Source organism: Gymnodraco acuticeps, unplaced genomic scaffold (genome assembly GCF_902827175.1).
Source record: "Gymnodraco acuticeps unplaced genomic scaffold, fGymAcu1.1, whole genome shotgun sequence".
Classification (NCBI taxonomy): Eukaryota; Metazoa; Chordata; class Actinopteri; order Perciformes; family Bathydraconidae; genus Gymnodraco; species Gymnodraco acuticeps.
Window position 1 is genome coordinate 154817 of NW_022990126.1, and position 19079 is coordinate 173895.

The 19079-nt window shown below is 41.4% G+C and overlaps 1 protein-coding gene across 1 annotated transcript; it reads right to left on the minus strand.

The window, feature by feature from the left end:
- Positions 1-9231: 9231 nt before the first annotated feature.
- Positions 9232-16307, minus strand: LOC117546494. Its single transcript, XM_034216740.1, has 2 exons — positions 14374-16307; positions 9232-13669 (listed from the first exon to the last, which is right to left on the minus strand). Exon 2 carries the CDS (start codon positions 13590-13592, stop codon positions 9243-9245), a length of 4350 nt encoding a protein of 1449 aa, XP_034072631.1. The 5' UTR covers positions 13593-13669; positions 14374-16307; the 3' UTR covers positions 9232-9242.
- Between the last annotated feature and the right edge of the window lie 2772 nt (positions 16308-19079).

Here is a 19079-nt window from a genome sequence, read left to right on the forward strand (position 1 = left end):
ACACACACACACACACACACACACACACACAGCACACACACACACACACACACACACACACACACACACACACACACACACACACACACTGTAAGGAGATGGAATCAACAAACTGCTGACTCATTGCCTAGGGTTCGCCCAGAAGTGAAACCGGCCAAACTCCTCCCCGCTTATGTGTATAAATACTGTAACATTCTTATGCTCTGGGCTCTCTTCCTGACTGGCTGTCGTGGTACGTATATCACACGGTGGTAGGAATTGAGCCCGGAGTACTGTTGCAGAGTGCTCTGTATGGTGTATTGTGTTGTGTTTTACCATTAAAGCAGATTATTGTTTAACCCTTATCCCGGTTGCTTTGAGTTTTCCTTCTTTTAAAACAAACTCATATAGGATTGGCGCGGAGCAGAGATATCTGCTCCAACAGAATGGTGACCCCGACGTGATGACGTCATGACGTGGTGACGTGAGGACGTGAGGACGTGCCGACGTGGTGACGTCATGGGTAGGGTTTTTAAAGAAGGAAAACACTAGCAGCCAGCGGATGGAGGGAGATGCCTGGAATAATCTCTGACAACTAAGGATCCAACTGAAAGGTAAAACGGACGCCTGTTTCTATCGAAAGTCTGTAATTGGCTCAAGCTAAATTTTAGAGTTGTCAAAGATATTTCCAAGTGTCATTTACGGTAAAGAATGCAATACATATTTTAGCATAGGTAGGTAAATTATAAGATAAATAAAGCAACGGTTAAAACCTTCGTAGATTTTTCAGAATCATACGGCTAAACTCGTTAGCTACAAGTGAAGCAGCGAAGTATTTCAGCGCCAGGTATTGAGTCTCTGGCGGCTGGAAGGGTATAAGAGTCCCTACGCCTAGTGGAGGTATAGAGTCCCCGCAGGGTATACTTCCTGGGGAAGTCAAGTAGAGTATAACAGTCTCTATCCATGACTAAACTGAATAATAAATCCAAGACTTATAGGAGTTGGAGGTGAATTATCTGTACAAAATCCAAGACGAGAAACGCGAACTTCAAAAGCCATTGAAATTAACGGATTTCTCACTGTCTTGTTCTGTTGGGTTTAGCGCCCATTCTGTTGAAAGAAATCTTAATCTTAAGCATCTTAAAAGCTGAACAGACAGCGTGGAGGATATATTTATGTGCTTATGAATAAATAGAATATATTATTGAGCATAGAATAGCCTTAGTCAGATAAAGAAATGCGAAGTCATTCTTGTTTCAAAAAAGCCCCCCTTTCTCCACAGCTTTGCTCTAATTGCTGTGCAGCAGCCCGGAGCCAGACTGCTTGCTCTCTTCTCTAATGCCTGAAAAATGGCTGCTGAGCGTTGAATTTAAAACAAGGAGTGAATAATCAACGACTGCTCTGAAGTTGGAGTGAATAACATTGGAAATTAATAGATCAATGTGTGATTTGAGGTGGTAGATATTTAAATAAATAAGAAACTATAATTTGTTGTTTTTAGCATAGTTTTTGTGGGATACAGTTACGTCACATTGTGGTTTTCATGAGAAGTTTTGAGAACTGATTGTTACTATTGCATTGCATTGTGAATTTCGTGGTATTTGTCATTAACTGAGAATTTTACTTAATTATATTTCAGAGGAACTTAATTACATACAGTAACGTTGAGGGAAAGTAAAAAGAGGTTTACTGAGTATATGAAGTACATGCAGGTTAAGGTTTGATTCAAATTAAATATAATAGTGGATTATTCCACCTAGATTACACATAGAAAGAGGATAATTTGTTAAACATTAGATAACAAACTCACTGTAAGAAATATATATTGTAATGTTATTTAGGAGTTGTATTGATCATACAACAGTGAGATAGGAAACTGAGAGCGCAAACAATTCACCACAATTGTGTTTTTAAGGTTGTGTAAGTTTGTCAGTCAGAGGGAAGCTGTTAATGTTTAAACATTACAGAGGTGCTGCACGAGGCTAAAAGCCATCTCACACGGTTTGATAACACATGGAGGTGATTGATGATGAGAGAAGCTTGTGGACAGCTGCAGGGCCCAGGGAGAGAGAGAGAGAGACAGAGAGAGAGACAAGGAACTATGATGAGTAAAGATGTACACGAACAATGAGAGTAGATTAAGTTGTTTTGTTTTTCATGCTTTTCACCAAGGCTCATTTGAGTGGTTATTGTTTTAATGTAGTGTTGTTTTGTGTTATATTTCCGAACTATAATGTACCCACACGCATGTGGTTTATTTGTCACAGTTCATTTTAAAGTCAGCCACCTCATGGCTAGATCTCATCTCTGAGAGTCCATTGGGTTAATGAGTAAGAGGTCCTTTTGTTCTTCAGGCCACATGTTAAGGATTATCAGCATACAATTTATTTGACCCCATGAGGTCAAGAGTCATTCTGTTAGACCACAATCTTGTGTAAGACAAATCATTGTTCTTTTGTCACATTTTGAATTACAAAAGATTTCATTTTGCTAAATCAATTTATCTATAAATGTTGTAGTTGGAGTTTGGTGTTTGCTAACATTTTTAGGAACGACATAGGCCTACACTTGGGTCAAATTACATTACTGTGATCTGATTAGTGTGCTCTGCAGGTTTACTATTGTTCTGACCAAGCAGTGGGATTTTTAAGTACAGGGAGGTTCTTTCATAGTGTGTGAGATATGCGATGCTGGAAACATGTAGGTGTTGAAAAACTTAGTTTGGGTAAATATGTCACAATGGATGAAACGATTATTAGAGGGAGTTTTTGTAATATCATTAGTAGACATTAATTGTGTTGTTTAGATGGCAGTTAACTACTAACACCAATAGTATGATTAGAAAGAGACAGAGTGGAAAGGGTTGGATTTATTTAACCTCAGTGTGCTATAATTTCTATAGGTAATGCGTCCCGAGACCTGGACTCTCTCTCTCTGCCCGTCAGACGGCTAAGAACCCGATCCGCTGAGCGAACAAAGGCCTATCCCAACCAGGAGACTGCTCCTTCTCAATAGACCAGACAGAGAACCAGAGATGAACCAACAACTGTATCCAGAACTATCTCCACCTGTGGCATCCAGAACCAAACAGCTTGCTGACAGGCAGAGATCTACTCTCATCAGTCATGAAGTTCCAAGCTGAGCCACGAGATTTGGCGCAAGAGCAAAGTGTGGGACACGAGAGCAGAATCCGCCCTCCATAAAGCAGCAAAGAGACTGTAAAGGAGGAGATGAAATGCAAAGCAGTACAAAAACTGCGGCATGATGGGGGCTGCAGATGTAGCTGGGCAGATGGCTGCCTCAAAGACTTACAGCGAATGGATTCAACAGCTGATGGATAAAGGGGGAGGAGTCAGAATCCGAGGAGATGGTCGGGCAGAATGTGAGATGGCCGGGGTCGCGGCTTGAGATAAACCAGAGGAGAGGAGAAGGGAATCAACGGGAATGAGTGAGTTTACACATAAACACACTTATTATAAGCGCACATTTAAATAACTTGAATTGACTTGATAAATAAGTGAAGATAAAAAGCCATACCCATGAATTAATCAATTGGTAAATTAAAAATAGCAGTAAAGAGGAAACTATTAAAGTAAAATGAGAATCATCCTAAAACACACTGAGGGATAAAGGGGGAGACATGACAGAGTAGAACCATATTCTTCAATCTTTTCATCATGTTAATAAATTATTCTTCAAGAGATTTGTATTCACCTGTGAATAAAGTACTGATCTCATTTGTTACAATATTGATCACCATTAAAAGGGTAATTTTAGGAACCACTCTAGAAGACAAATCTTTATTTGTATGGATAAGGCTAAAGGGAGAGCTGGTGCCAAGCCAAATATAGTATTCCAATCTATAAAGTATTGATTTCACCATTGTGCCATAGTTATTACCATAGGATAAAGTAGGGAGTAATTGTTGCATGTTCGGACACCCGGGGTTCCACACACTGCTAAAGAGTTTAACATTGTTTTTTAGGTAGACCACAATTGAAGATAAATGCGTATAATGACCTATGAAAAGCTACACAGGTCCTAGTAATGGTTTGACTCAAGATAATAATTATATGCACAAGTTTCTGAAATAGATCTATTAGACATGTTAATATAGATTGGGTGTTAATGAACTGCAATAGTAGTACAATAAGGAAGTGACATTTTTTGGCTAACACTTTTCAGGGAATGTGGGAAACAGCTGTTCCAATGAAAAGTTAGAGATATCTTGAACATTATAGTTGTAATCGTGAATTAATAAATGATGGCGCTCCATATATACAGATTTTTGTAGACAAAGGATACTGGCCTATGCTGAAATATCAAAGTCTCTGCAGAGCACGACACATGGCCAAAAAGGCTGAGACCAACTGACCTTTGACCCTGACCGACAGTGTAACTTGAGAAGGCACTGTCAATGACTGACTCTGGGGTGTACCTGACCAAACTTGACTTTACAACCTGACAGTGTGAGTGTGAATGTGAGTGTATGTCTGCATGTGATCAGTGCAACTGCATGATTTAAAACATTGACTAATCAAGCATGTTTTTGGACTAACACATTATTCTGGGGCACTGTGGGCAACGAGAGGTTTCCTACAATTCCACAAAAATTGGAAAACTGCACTTGAAGATTCTGTTTCTTTTAGGACTGAAAGATGGAGAGAAACACTTCATTTCACTGAAGTGTTTACTGTGGAAATGATGGATGTACATTTGGGAATTTTTTTTGGTATTTTCTTATAATCCATTATTACCTGAAGGTTTTCTTCCCATACAGGATTTTGGTTACACATGAGTTCATGTGTAAAAAGGGGGAGTGTAAACTTCACAATGTACATTTTTCATTTAGGGACTGAAAGGAACCTGCTGCCCCAACTCGATTGTTCAATCGAGTTGGGGCAGCAGGTTCCTTTCAATCATTAATTGACAGTTTTAGAATTGACCTGCTCCATATCTGGGGATAAGATACTGTTTGATGGATGTTGACATGTCTCTAATATTGATTGAGTTATAACAGGTAACACAGATGCAGAATCAGTGGCCAAGGGGCTACTGTGAGAGATGTAATTCCAGAATGGAATACTGAAGAAGTTGACCTGTGATGATGAAACAATTTTGTAATATTTCAACAGGTATTAAAGTAACTGAGGTTTGAAATGTAGAAAGAACATATTACAGTTAAAGCTAAAACATAGTAATGTAATGAGACAGAATTTTATTTAGAAAACATCATGTAACTAGCCTGGTAAAGAAGTAAAAGCCATAGACTTTATTGTTTAGGTCATTATGGGGATATACATTTCATCTAAATTCATAATAGAAAGACATTTGATGACAGTTTGTTGGAATTCTGTATTCATTTTTTCAGCGGGATAATATCTAAGCACTGACAGGTAGAAGCAGTATCACCAGGAAATCATTCACTTTGTCAGTATCATGATTTTGGTTGTTTTTGAATCCATAACATTAGTGTGTTTCTTTACCAGAAACATTAGCAGTTCATATTATATTTAGATTTTAAATAGGATTTCAAGGATTTCATTTAAGAATAACACAGATGCTTGTCTGAAATTCAGAGCTATTGAAATATGTTATTTAGTTCACCTAAAGATGTTGGGGTTTTGTTTAGTTGGCACAGTCCAAGTATTAAGATTCTGAAGCTGCACTGGCAGATAGGAGGTCTACAATTAATATAGAAAACCTGTTCCCAGACGGCTGTTGTTTTAAGACACCCCACCAACAGGCTTCAAGCGGCCTACGCCGTGGTGGGTCAAACAGCTGAGGGCCCCGGAGCCCTGAGCGTAGGCTTAAGGGATAGGTATCAGATCTCTCCACACAGGTTGGTGACGCCAAAAGGGGGACCTGAGGAGCAGGAAGCCGACACAGCGGAGTTCATCTGGCTGAAGGTCATCAGGCCAAAGTGGCTCAACCTCAGGCTCTCCGGCCTGACCGAGTGACCCAGCGGATCTCTCATGCCGTCCAGCTGGAGCCAGTGTGCGGCGGGGAAACCACCTGCTAGGACCGGGGACGACATCAGGACGGACGTGGCCCTCGCAGAGGAGGTTGACTCGGAAGCAGCCATCAGCAGGCCGGAGGATCGGGAGGACATCTCTAGCGGGCCGGAGGATCGGGAGGACATCTCAGCGGGCCGGAGGAGGAGGATCCTGAAGACATCTCTCTAGCAGGCAGCCCAGAAGCCGCCGTCAGCCGATCGGGGGGACAAAGACACGCACAAGACACAAGACACAAGCCAAGACGGCACAGGGGACTCCACTCTCCGCTGAAACAGGTTGATATAGCCGGTGTGGAGTTTGTTTTAATAACCCATTTTTTGAGGAACTTTGTTTTAATAACCCATTTTTTGACGAACTTTGTTTTAATATCCCATTTTTTGACGAACTTTGTTTTAATAACCCATTTTTTGACGAACTTTGTTTTAATATCCCATTTTTTGAGGAACTTTATTTTAATAACCCATGTTTTGAGGGAGAAGCTGCCCTTCCCCTTCGTACCAAATGCCCTTGTTTGCTTACGCGTCGGAGGAGGACGAGCACGATGACTCAGCCGACAAGGACCATTTTTTAACATATTTTGGTCTCCCTCCACTGTCATAAGAAGTTGTTATGGTGGACTGTTCCTAAAGGTTTAAAGTGCTCTAAATCCTAGCTTCTGATGGATTTATATAAATGTTGGGGAACAGACAGTAGAAAAGAATGACAGTGGTTATGTTTCAAATGCTGTGTATACGTTGATCTCTGAAGGTGAGATCAAAAGGGGGATTAAAGTAAACAGATATTGTTCTAAACTGTATTAAAGTAAATACAGTGAACTGTATTATTTGGGACTGTTTTAAAGTAATCCTATATAAGCCTTCTCACACTTACACTCAATGACCCAGATACCCTGCTACACACACATACACACATACACCTCCTCTCACCAGCACACACACTAGTTCTTTTCAAGGTTCTTTCTGGGGCCAATATAATCTCAAGCACCAATATATCTGTGTACAATGTTTGATACCAATATATCTGTGTACAATGTTTGATTGTTTGGGAAAGAATAGTTTGTGTGAAACCTTCCTTGGGAAATTAAAGGAGTGAACTCAGGTGCAAGAAGGAAGTGAAGTGACTCTCCGCCCCAAATATGTCTATATATACTGTTTATTCATGCAAAATGCCCCCTGTTTCTGACTGGCTGGTCCCGATATCTGTATCGCACAGCAGTAGAGCGGGGAGCCCGGAGTGCTCTGTTACAGGGCACTCTGTATTTCGTATTGTGTTTTTTACCATTAAAATCAGATTATTGTTATAACTTTTATGCCGGTGTTTTGAACTTCTTTTATTAATCTGACCAGGCTCATCAAACGGACGGCGCGGAGCAGAGGTGGGCTTTAAGCCACCACTACTGTGTTTGCTTCTACATTCTTTCGGATTTCCTCCCCATTTTAGTCATTATCCGAAAAGCATCCTACAATTTCTAGAAAAACAATGTGAAACTATTTTACACCACAACCAGCAACTTCAGAATGTCATGTCTACAGCCTGTGGTCAGCATTGTGTTTTCTACATATGTAAAAGAGCGTCGGGGTTGTCTTACGAAAATGTGTTATCTCTGTATCAAGATGATGTGATAAAAAATGATGCTGCTGTAACGAATTTTGTGAAAAAATACCAACGGTGTGAGAGACGTCATAAAGACACTCATTTTAACCAGTGTTTGTTCTCTACAAATGTTTAAAGATTGTTACAAAATGTAGAAAATAAAAAGGTCTGGAGACAAAATTAATTCTGGTGACTCTGTCTTTTATTAGGAAAACTAAAAAAATATATAATACAACTTTAGGGGGTAAAATGTAACCAGCTGGGGCTTAATATTCTATCTTTCCTTATTATTTTCTTCTTAAGAGGGGCACTCGGAGGTTCTTCTGCGGGGTCTGAGGTTCCTGCCACCTCCCAGCTGAGGGTCGTAGGAGATGATTTATTATTTCTTCTTCTTCTTCTTTTTTGGGGAATATTTTCTCGATTTCGTTCCCCCTCTCTGATTATACGATATTGTTCACGAGCGTGTAGGTTTTGAAAAGCTGATAAAGGAATGTTGAGCTCATTCAGACTATTTAAAAAATACCCGCCATCCTTTAGGCTCCAGGGCATTTGTTTTATACGAGCAGGATAAATGTTTAAATACATCTAACATGTGTGAACCTTTTACAGCTGTACCCTTTTCTACAAATTCCCCCGCCGGTGTCCATCCAGCTGTACTCGTGATTAATTTACTCATAATGTACTCTGCATTCTTACTGTAGCTCTTTTCACGACACAGACACAGGTCGGTTCTTTAAAACGGGCGTTTATTTCTTGGGAGTTTTCATCCTGTAGCCTTCCCTCTTCCGTTACGCCGTGAGAACTACAACACCGAAATGACACGCATACATAGCCAAACACATTAGCATATTGTGCTACACATATGAATGAAAACAAGAAAATGAAAACACAAAACAAATACCTCGTTGGCCGCTTGTCGTGAAAGGAGATTAATTTAGTTCCTTTTCTGCATAACTTCGTCACAGACCTCCCGTCACACTAAACTTTATCACAGACCTCAGCAGAGCTTCAAAAAGACGTCAACCCACATGGAGTTGTACAGTGTAACAGCAAAACACGCAGTACCAGCACATGAACAAACATTAGTTCCTAGGCACAAGAAACACATACGCATATTGGCCCAAGATGTAAAACAAACTGTATTAAATCATGCCATATTTAACGATTATAAATAACATGAAATAAAGTATTCATTTATCCAATTGAACTATGACATTAACCGTGTTACTCCTTTTAATTAAGGCAACTTCGTTACGTCATTTACACTCCCACCAAATCACTCATTAACTCAAATGTGGGATTTCGTTCAAACAAAATGCAAAGAAACAGTCAAGTGTTTTCAGTGTGTATGACTATACTCATGTATGGGACTTAAGTGGCCTGAAATAAGGTGACTACCTTATGAATAGGTCTTTCGAGGTAGACTAGTCTAGTGTGTGGTTTTCCTTTATCAAGTGTAGTGTTACTGACTAGTAACTTTAGCTTTCGCACCAAGCCGTCTGTTCCAGGGTGAGTTTCTACAACTCTGGCGAGCTTCCACTCATTTCTTGGTAGGTTGTCGTCTCGCAGAATGACAATGTCATCTACTTGTGAATTTTGTGATGCCTTTGGCCATTTCTGCCGCTGTTGGAGGTTTAGCAGGTATTCTCGTTTCTATCTTCGCCAGAACTCATTGGCTAAGAACTGCACTCTTCTCCATCTCTTGCGCAGATAGAGGTCTTCTTTACAGAACTCTCCAGGAGGGGGCAGAATAACTGATGACTTCATGGTTATTATGTGGTTGGGAGTGAGAAGCTCTGGACCAGTAAGATCGTGGAGGTGTTCAACACTTAACGGCCTGCTGTTAATTATTGCCATTGTTTCGTAAAGGAATGTTCTCAGAGTTGTGGTGTCTAGTCTGCTTGCAGACTTGTCTAACATGACTGTCAGAATGCTTCGAATCGTTCTGATTTGGCGTTCCCAGACTCCTCCCATATGGCTTGCTGAAGGAACATTCATTACAAATTCGCAACCAATTGCTCGTTGACGTTCCTGATCCATTCCTTTGAGCAACTCAGAAAACTCCCTCTTGGCACCAATGAAGTTTGTTCCTTGGTCGCATCGTAATTGGCGCACAGGTCCTCTGATTGCTACCATTGTTCGAAGTGCATTCATGAAGGCATCTGTCATCAAATCGTCTAGCGTCTCTATATGCACCGCTCTGGAGCATAGGCAGGTAAACAACAATCCATATCGTTTTACCTCCTTTCTTCCTTCCTTCACAATAAAGGGACCAAAACAATCTATACCGCAGTAAGTAAACGGAGGGGATGTCTCGGTTCTGTCCTCTGGCAGATCGGCCATTTGTTGAGTCTCTGTGGTTCTTCTGTATTTCCTACATTTTACACACTTGTAGATGTGTGATGAAACTACATTTCCACATCCCAGGATCCATATTCCATTCGCACGTACCTCATTCATTGTCATGCCTCTTCCTTGGTGATGTACACGCTCATGATGATGTTTGACGAGCAAGGCGGACACATGAGCTTTCTTCGGAAGTATTGCAGGATGTTTTATGTCATGATGTAAGGCTGATTGAGATAGCCGTCCTCCCACCCTAAGAACATTGTTCTTGTCCAGGAAGGCATTCAACAGGTGTAGCTTGTTGTGCTTGTTCAAGGTGCTTCCCTTTTGAAGCTGAACTGTTTTAATTTCTTCGGTGAAGGCCTCTTCTTGCACCAGCTTGATAATAAAGATTTCTGCTTCTCTTCTTTCTGCAAGGTTAGTTGCTTCATTAGTTCTTGGCTGAAGTCTCCTGGATTCTCTGACAAATCTCTTGAGTCTTGCGACAGCTCTCACTGTCCTGGACCAGTCAGAAAACTTAGAGAAGCGGTTCAACAGTGAATTTTCTTCCTTAGTTTTGACTGTGTGAACATGAACTTTGCGAAGTTCAGGATCGTCTGTTTCCACTGCTCTCACCTTCTCTTCACATGGAAGGTTCAGCTGGAAAAGAAAGTCAGGTCCTTTTAGCCAGTTAGACTCTTTGAGCTGAACTGCGCTCAGCCCCCTTGAGGCGTAGTCGGCTGGGTTATTTTCAGAGCTAACATGTCGCCATTGTTCAGGGTTGGTGCTAGATCTTATGCGCTGGATACGGTTGGCAACAAACGTGTGGAACCTCTTGGCATCGTTGTTCAAGTAACCAAGGACTACCTTTGAGTCAGTCCAGTAATATTCTTGCAGGTTTTCAATCTCCAGCTCGCGTTTGATGACATCACCATTGCGTACTGAAGTCACAGCTGACGACAACTCAAGTCTTGGAATAGTCGTTAGTTTGGTAGGGGCTACTCTTGCCTTCCCCATGATGAGTGAGCAATTTATCTGACCTGTTTTGCTTATAGCTCTGAGGTAAGAGCATGCACCGTAGCCGTTGGTACTTGCATCTGAAAAGTTGTGCAGTTCATATTGTTTGACCTCGCCAAAGCTTGATGGAAGATAACATCTTGGAATTTTTAGGGTTGCCAAGTGAGATAAACCTCTAAGCCATGACTCCCATTGTGGCAGGATATGAGCAGGGAGAGCTTCGTCCCAGCTCACTCTGTCCCGACATAGAGTCTGAAGGATTTGTTTTCCGAGGAGCACAAAGGGGGCCACAAATCCAAGAGGATCAAAGACAGAGGCAACGGTTGAGAGAACTCCCCTCCTTGTCAGTGGATTTTCCTTAACCACAACTCTGAATTGGAATTCATCTGCTTCAACACACCACTGAACTCCAAGTGCTCGCTCAATATGAAGTTCTCCAAGAGTTAAGTCTAGATCCTTGTTTTTGGCAAGTTCTTCAGGTGGTATTGCGGCAATCACCTCTTTGTCGTTGGATACGAACTTGTGAAGATGAAGATTTCCTGTTCTGCACAAGGCTCTTGACTCTTCAACAAGACAGATGGCTTCAGCCGGTGACCTTACACTTATTAGGCCATCGTCCACATAGAAGCTTCTCTGTATAAACTTGATGGACTCTTCACTGAACTTCCCATGACCCTGGGATGCCAGGTGTTTGAATCCAAAGTTGGAGCAGCCAGGGGATGACGCTGCTCCAAACAGGTGCACTCTCATCCTATATACTGAAGGTTTTGAGTCCAGGTCGCCTTTGTCCCACCAGAGAAACCTTAGGTAGTTTTGGTGTTCCTTTGTGACATGAAATTGGTGGAACATCCGTTCAACATCGCACATTATGGCTACCGGACCCTTTCTAAATCTACATAACACTCCAATGAGCGTGTTTGTCAGGTCGGGACCAGTCAAGAGATGATCGTTTAGAGAGGTTTCTTGGAAACGTGCTGAACAATCAAAAACCACACGGATTTTTCCGGGTTTGTGGGGGTGGTAGACTCCGTGGTGCGGAATGTACCATGATATTTGGTTGTTGAGTTCAGACTCTGGAACCTTCTCAGCATCGCCTCTGGTTATTATGTCATTCATGAAATGAACGTAATCCTTGTAATACTGTTCATTTCTCCTTAGTCGTCTTTCCAATGAGATCAGTCTGTGAACTGCAGATCGTTTATTGTCAGGGAGATGAGGGTTATCCGATTTGAAGGGAAGAGGGAGTTCATAGTGGCCGTCTTCTCTTTGGCGGATACCTTCCTTCACTTTAGACAAGAAGAGAAGGTCCTCCTGAGACACTTGGTTATCATCTGTAGTGTGTTCAGTGAAATCCGACTCGAGAACCTTGAGTATGTCTGTTGGATGGATCTCTTTGACTTGAGTTCTGCACACAAAGTGTACTTCTCTCTTCAGCTGAATTACTGGCTGGACAGCAGGTGTTACTTGTCGCACTACGATTCTGTGACTAGTTCCTATTGTGTCACAGTAATCCTTTGCTGGATTCGAGCAACCGACGATACTCCAGCCAAGATCCGTCCGCTGTGCATATGGATAATTGTCTTTACCGGATAGGATCTCTCTTGGAAGAAGGGCTTGCTGACAGTTATATCCGATTAAAAGACCTACTTCGCAATCCAATGGTGGTGGAATCTTGTCTGCCAACTGTTCCAAATGTGGCCATTTTAGAGCTGTCTCTGAGGTAGGAATGTGTGACCTGTCAACTGGAATGAACTCTCTTGTGAAAAGAGGTGGCAAAGGAATCATTTTTTCCAGGTCGTATCCCCTCACTTGAAGTTCTGTCAGTTTCTGACAGGGTATGACTGTTGACTTTGTTGACATTGTAGATAGCCGCAAACGAACATTTTCTTTGTTTGTGTCAAGATTTTGGGCCACTTCATCTAGAATGAAAGTCGTGTCACTCTGTGTGTCCAAGAGTGCGTAGACAAGAACTTCTTGTTCTGGCTGTTTTGTGGATGAGACCCAGACTGGTATGATTGCGGACGTTTGTGTGCTTGGACCTTCTTGTATGACTCTGTTGGTGGTTGCAGCGATTTCTTTGGTGTCTGTTTTGTCCTTTGAGATGTCGTCTCCATTAAAGGTTGTTGACATTTTGCCTTTGAACTTGTCGTCATGCAAACACGTTGGATGTCTCCTCTGACACTTTTCACATGTGCTTTTGTCATTGCACGCCTTTGACTGATGACCAGTATTCAAACATCCAAAGCATAGCCTTTCTGCATACACAAACTTGATGCGATCTTCAACAGTCTTTTCTACAAACTTTCTACACTTTGGGAGGACGTGTCCTGTTCCTTTGCAGAAGATGCATGTTGGGATGCTACTTTGTGTTGTGTTTGTGGACAGTGTCTTTGCTTGAATAGTTTGGCTTCTTGGATTCTTTGTTTTTTCACTTTCGACACTCCTGATAGCTTGTATCGAGGATATGGGATCACATGCGAGATCTGCTTCCTTTGATATGAAATCTACAAACACTTTGAATGGTGGGTAACCACCATTTGCATGTCTGGCCTCCATTGCTTTTCGGTTCCAGCCGGATACCAACCAATCTGGCAGTTTCATCAATATTTGTTGACTCTCGTTGCAGTCATTCAGTACTTCTAATGTCTTAATGTGGGGCATTGCAGCCTCACAGCTCTTAAGGAAGTCTGCAAATTCTCTTAGTTCGCTGCCATCTTTAGAGCTTATCTTTGGCCATCCATGTAGCTTGTCTCTGAAGGACTTCCCAATAATAAATGGGTCTCCAAAACGTTTTTCTAACAGCTGCCAGGCAGAGTCATATGCTGCTTTGGTGCCTAACAGGAAGAATCCTTCTACTGCTTTCTTTGCAGCACCTCCTATGTACTTTCTAAGGTAATACAGTTTTTCATTCTTTGGAATGTTTTTCCTGTCTATTCAAGTTTCAAAGGATAGTTGCCAGTCTTTGAATTTCAAAGGATCTCCTGTGAATAATGCAGGCTCTGGTGTTGGAAGGTGATTTGCACTTATTGCTTCTGCTAGTATTTTAACCAAGTCAGCACTATTCTGCATCTGAGCTAAGGGCATTGAGGTTGGTAGAGCTTGTTGTACTTGCTGTGGACTGTGGAGACTATAAGCTTGACTTGCAGGTTGTAGAGGTTGAGGTATGAACGGAGGACTTGAAGCATTGATGACTTGTGCTGTTACTGGCTGAGACTGATAAACGAATGGTGGAGTTGTGGAGTACAGAGCTTGGGTTTCTCTAGCTGGTTCAACATCATACAGTGAGTCGATTGCTTCATAATTTTCTTCCATTCGATAGTACACCTTGACTCGAGCTCTTGCGGCTTTCAGCTTTTGAACCTCTTCTAGGCGTTCAAGCTTTCTGCGCTTTTCTTGCATTGCCTGAAGTCTGGCTTGCCTTTTGAACTCAAATTGTGCCATCTGTTTTTTATCTTCAGTCTCCAGCCTTTGAAGTTCTGTTGCTTCCTTTTCTTGTTCACCTAAAACTGCTAGGACTTCCTGAGATGCAGCGGCTTCAGCTGCAGCTTCAAATCTTTTGAGAAGACTAGAATGAGCGGAGCTACACTTTGATCGACAAGACAATGGAGATAATGAAGAGTCAGTTGAGTTTAGAACAGATCCAACATCGGGCCAAGATTCTTCCTTTAAGTCTGCTGTATTCTCTTCAAGCTGTCTCTCTGCCTTTCGAATAATGAATCCTGAGAGTGATATGCATGTATCAACTCTGCGTCGCAGGTTTGGTTCAGGAGTATGTATGAGACGTAACTCTTCATACAAGGCTTTTACATCTGAGCAAGAGCTTTTTATATTTGCAATAAGCTCTCTCAATTCATCCTTGGAGGCGTCATCATTCAGTATTTCTTTGCCTATTCTCACATGGTACCTCCATTTCTCATAGACGATTCTGTAGTGACGTTGTACACTTTTCAACTTTTCAGCTTGGAGTTATTTTCCTTTTTCTGTTAGTGTTCGATTTCTTTCACCTCTTCGTAGCTCTTCCACTTCTTCTGCCAACTCTGTTTCTGTTGTTTCAAGTTGAGCAGATGATTTGGCATTTTTGTGGCAGGTCTCAGTCCCTGCTTCTGACATTTTGAGATGACTTAATAACTTATAACCGACTGTAATAGAGCATGTGTAACTACTAAGCTTGAATTGGATCTCTGAATGTATACATAAGTAATCAGTGAGGTTATCAAATGTATGCACTCATTAACAAGTTTAACTTGACCTCAGCTTTACAACAAAATAACAATAACAAGAATAAGATTTAGCTCGTTACTAATACACCTTAAATGTAGTGAAATATGCTTAGAAAGGCATTACATCACTTATACTTTACAAAGAAAATGTTTTTGTCAGTGGAATGACCCTTTAAAGCTCAAGTAAATTGTCCTTTAAGTGTAATACCTTTCATAAAATGTGAAAACGTTCTTCTTTTTTAACTTGAACTTATAAATAATATATTCTTTCTTTAATATTAACTTATAATTTCTTTACTTTCTTATATGATTAATTTTCGTCTTTAAACCCTTTGACATGTACCATTCATGAACACCAACACATTAGCTTCATCACCAGCATAGGCTTAGCATAGATGATAGACCTGAGTCCTTATTTGCAATTTCCAGATTAACCACTTCTCACACCACCTTTAACTTGAAGGATGTGGTAGAGCACTTCCTGGCTTTATCCTGAAATGTTGCGACTTTGACACAGTCTAATTACCGTAGCTTGCGGTCATCATGCCGACAGTGCACCGCTGGCGTTGCTTCTCTGATGTGCTGGATGGTCCTTGAACGCAGCGTCGTCTCTCGCTCCAGTCTCGCTGTCTTTCCCACCCGCGCTGAGCAGGCGAGTTCTCACTGTAGCTCTTTTCACGACACAGACACAGGTCGGTTCTTTAAAACGGGCGTTTATTTCTTGGGAGTTTTCATCCTGTAGCCTTCCCTCTTCCGTTACGCCGTGAGAACTACAACACCGAAATGACACGCATACATAGCCAAACACATTAGCATATTGTGCTACACATATGAATGAAAACAAGAAAATGAAAACACAAAACAAATACCTCGTTGGCCGCTTGTCGTGAAAGGAGATTAATTTAGTTCCTTTTCTGCATAACTTCGTCACAGACCTCCCGTCACACTAAACTTTATCACAGACCTCAGCAGAGCTTCAAAAAGACGTCAACCCACATGGAGTTGTACAGTGTAACAGCAAAACACGCAGTACCAGCACATGAACAAACATTAGTTCCTAGGCACAAGAAACACATACGCATATCGGCCCAAGATGTAAAACAAACTGTATTAAATCATGCCATATTTAACGATTATAAATAACATGAAATAAAGTATTCATTCATCCAATTGAACTATGACATTAACCGTGTTACTCCTTTTAATTAAGGCAACTTCGTTACGTCATTTACACTTACGGTAACGCGTAGGGAGGTTTTGAAGTACCTCGTTCTTTATTTTATCAACGGACATGCCATCCTTTTCTTCTCCTTTTAACAGCCCCGTGTCTTCAGGTAGAGTTAAAGTAATATGTCGTTCCTCCTCCCCGTCTTGTTTGAGTAAGGTGAGATATCGCTGTAGCAAGGTGTTGTATTTTCTTATTTTTTCATAAGGGGGTAACCCTGTTTCGTTTAGCACTGCTCTCATTTTTTCATCCAGAACATCTTCGGCAGTGCGTATCATTGTTTCCTTACTATGGGGGTTAGTCACACCCGTCTGATTGAGTTGATTAAACTAGTGAGGTGATAACAAAAACATCTTTTGACTCATGATCGAATGAGCCCTCCTAAAAGTTGACCTAAAATGGGGATCACCGCACCAAGCAGAGGCAGAAGAAAACCTCCAGATTGCTTTCTTAAGGCCTTCAATTTAGTTTTTAAGTTGGTCTTTTTATTGGCCAAGAGTTTGAAAATGTTCTTTTGTTTCTTGAGTTTCTTATACTGAGCGCCTGATAGTGGAATGTTACCCTTTAAAAGATTTAAAGACAGCTCACAGAGTGATTGAAGAAAATCCGTGGAGCAGTTCTTGAGAATATCCTTGCGCTTCGAGGGCTTCAAGGCCTTCACAAGGCCTTCAGCAGAGGCATGTTTCTTTTTAAACGGGCCGACATACTGTTTCAAGTTTTCGTTTTTGGTACATAAACAACTGGCCACTGATTAGGTAGTGCTCCCGATCTAAGTCTGTAGATGTCTGGACAGCTGGGGGTCATGTCTACGATTAAATAACCGTGAGGTTCCTTGGTGGCATCTTCAAAACTTTGTAGGAAAAATGATTTATTACCAGGGTGTATTTGTTGAGCAAGTATGTTCATTTGTAATCTGTCTCTAAACTACTCCTGATGAAAAACATTTTGTGTTAACATCATAACACTCATATTTCTATGATGACGGTATTGGGTGAAAAGTCTGACTACTTCAGGATGCTCAGAGGCCTGAAATATAAGTCCAATATAATCAAATGACTTTGATCAGGAGGAAATAGAGATTCATCTTGAAAGGATTCAGGCAAATCTTTGATGAATTTCATATTTGTATTCTTTTCCTGCAGTTCAGCATACATGGGCTGGAAAGAAGTATAAATCCACACAATATTTTGAGACTGTACATCCATTACATGAATACAATTTTGCAATACATTCTTGACAAAAAAAGTTTTTCCACACCCACTGGGGCCAACTACTAAACAAGAAAAAGGAACACGTAGTCTGGGCTCAAAATCAATTTGACTGGGTGAAAACATTTAGTCTCTTCTTATTTATTTCTCAATACCCAAAAGGCAAAGTATTTCCTCCGTCTAGCAGACGTCTCTTATCAAACACAACTCGGAACTTTTTGGTGAATGACACATTTCTCAAAACGAAACCCTCTTTATTCCGTACAATGTTGTGTTGCGGGGCCTCAATTACCCTCCCCCTCTCAGAGTTTTGAACGTAGCCTTCCACCAGATCGGTCAGACTGTCAAAGTTCACTCGCTCACAACATTCGTGCGTTTGTATAATGCCTTTCACACGCATCATAACCTTTTTTGTATTTTTGATCTGGTAAGCATAACTTTTAAGGCCTGCTGAAGCAAACTCCTCGATCGTGTCACCCCCCAGTTAATCTGTCAGATCCCCCAGATAAACCCCCATGGGCAGTGGAGTCTCACCTTGTCTTGTCAAATAGATGATGCTATCTGTGTCGTAGTAGAAGACTCTGTGCTGTAATTTCTCCAATTCACTGTACAGTTTCAGCCTGGCATACGCAGTGGTAAATGCGGCAACGAATATGTTATCTACCTTGTTGGGAGGAGAGTAGCATTTTTCTCTGAAACACCACTGAACAAGAGCCGTTCTGTCGTTGAGGAATGAGAAATACTTAACCTTATGTTTAGCTGAAAACAAGAGGTTAAGAAATTCTTCTGTTTTGGTCACAATCTTAGTCTGAGTCAGATTGCTTCTCTGGGCAAATTTACCCCAGAAACTGTTGAGACATAGTTTTGACACTTGTCTTTTGGCTGGATTTGATTTGATTTTATCTGCATCCAGCAAGATCCCCTACTTTTGTCTGCTCTCATCATCTGTGGCCTCTGAAGGATAACCTGATGCTTCCTGTTTACCCTTAAAAAATGTGTGTATATAGTCTACAAAAATGCTGTCACTTTTCTTCTCAAAACGCCTGACTCAGCTTGTAACCCATATCCAGGGCTTTGGTGAATTCTGTGGTCACCCATACTCCTGTTAATGCTCTTTCCTCTTTGCTGTGCATGCATGGCCCCTGTTGGTTGTTAAGGTCAGCGCATGTATGGCAGAGGGTGAACACTAGCTTACCCGCTGCAGTTCGGTAGGGCAGGACTGGAAAGTAAAGACCCCTGGGAGGGTCTACTGTGGCTCTGATTAACCCAAAATAACTCTGAGGGTCTTTGAAATATCGGAATATGATCTGAGGGTGTCCAAGTGGATATAGGCCTGTGCAGTTTACAAAAGGGTAGAGTGAGTTGAAATCACAATAATGAACCAATTCATCTGCCGCTGCTGTGTGCCTCAACTTTACTGCACATGTCCTTCCCTCGTATAGAGCATCGCGGGGGGTCAGTGGTTCTGGAGCTTTGAAATCCTTAAGGAAAGCCT

What these genes read in the sequence shown, in the direction of transcription:
- LOC117546494 (XM_034216740.1), bottom strand. Translation starts at nt 13,592, where the DNA reads ATGCCCCACATTAAGACATTAGAAGTACTGAATGACTGCAACGAGAGT.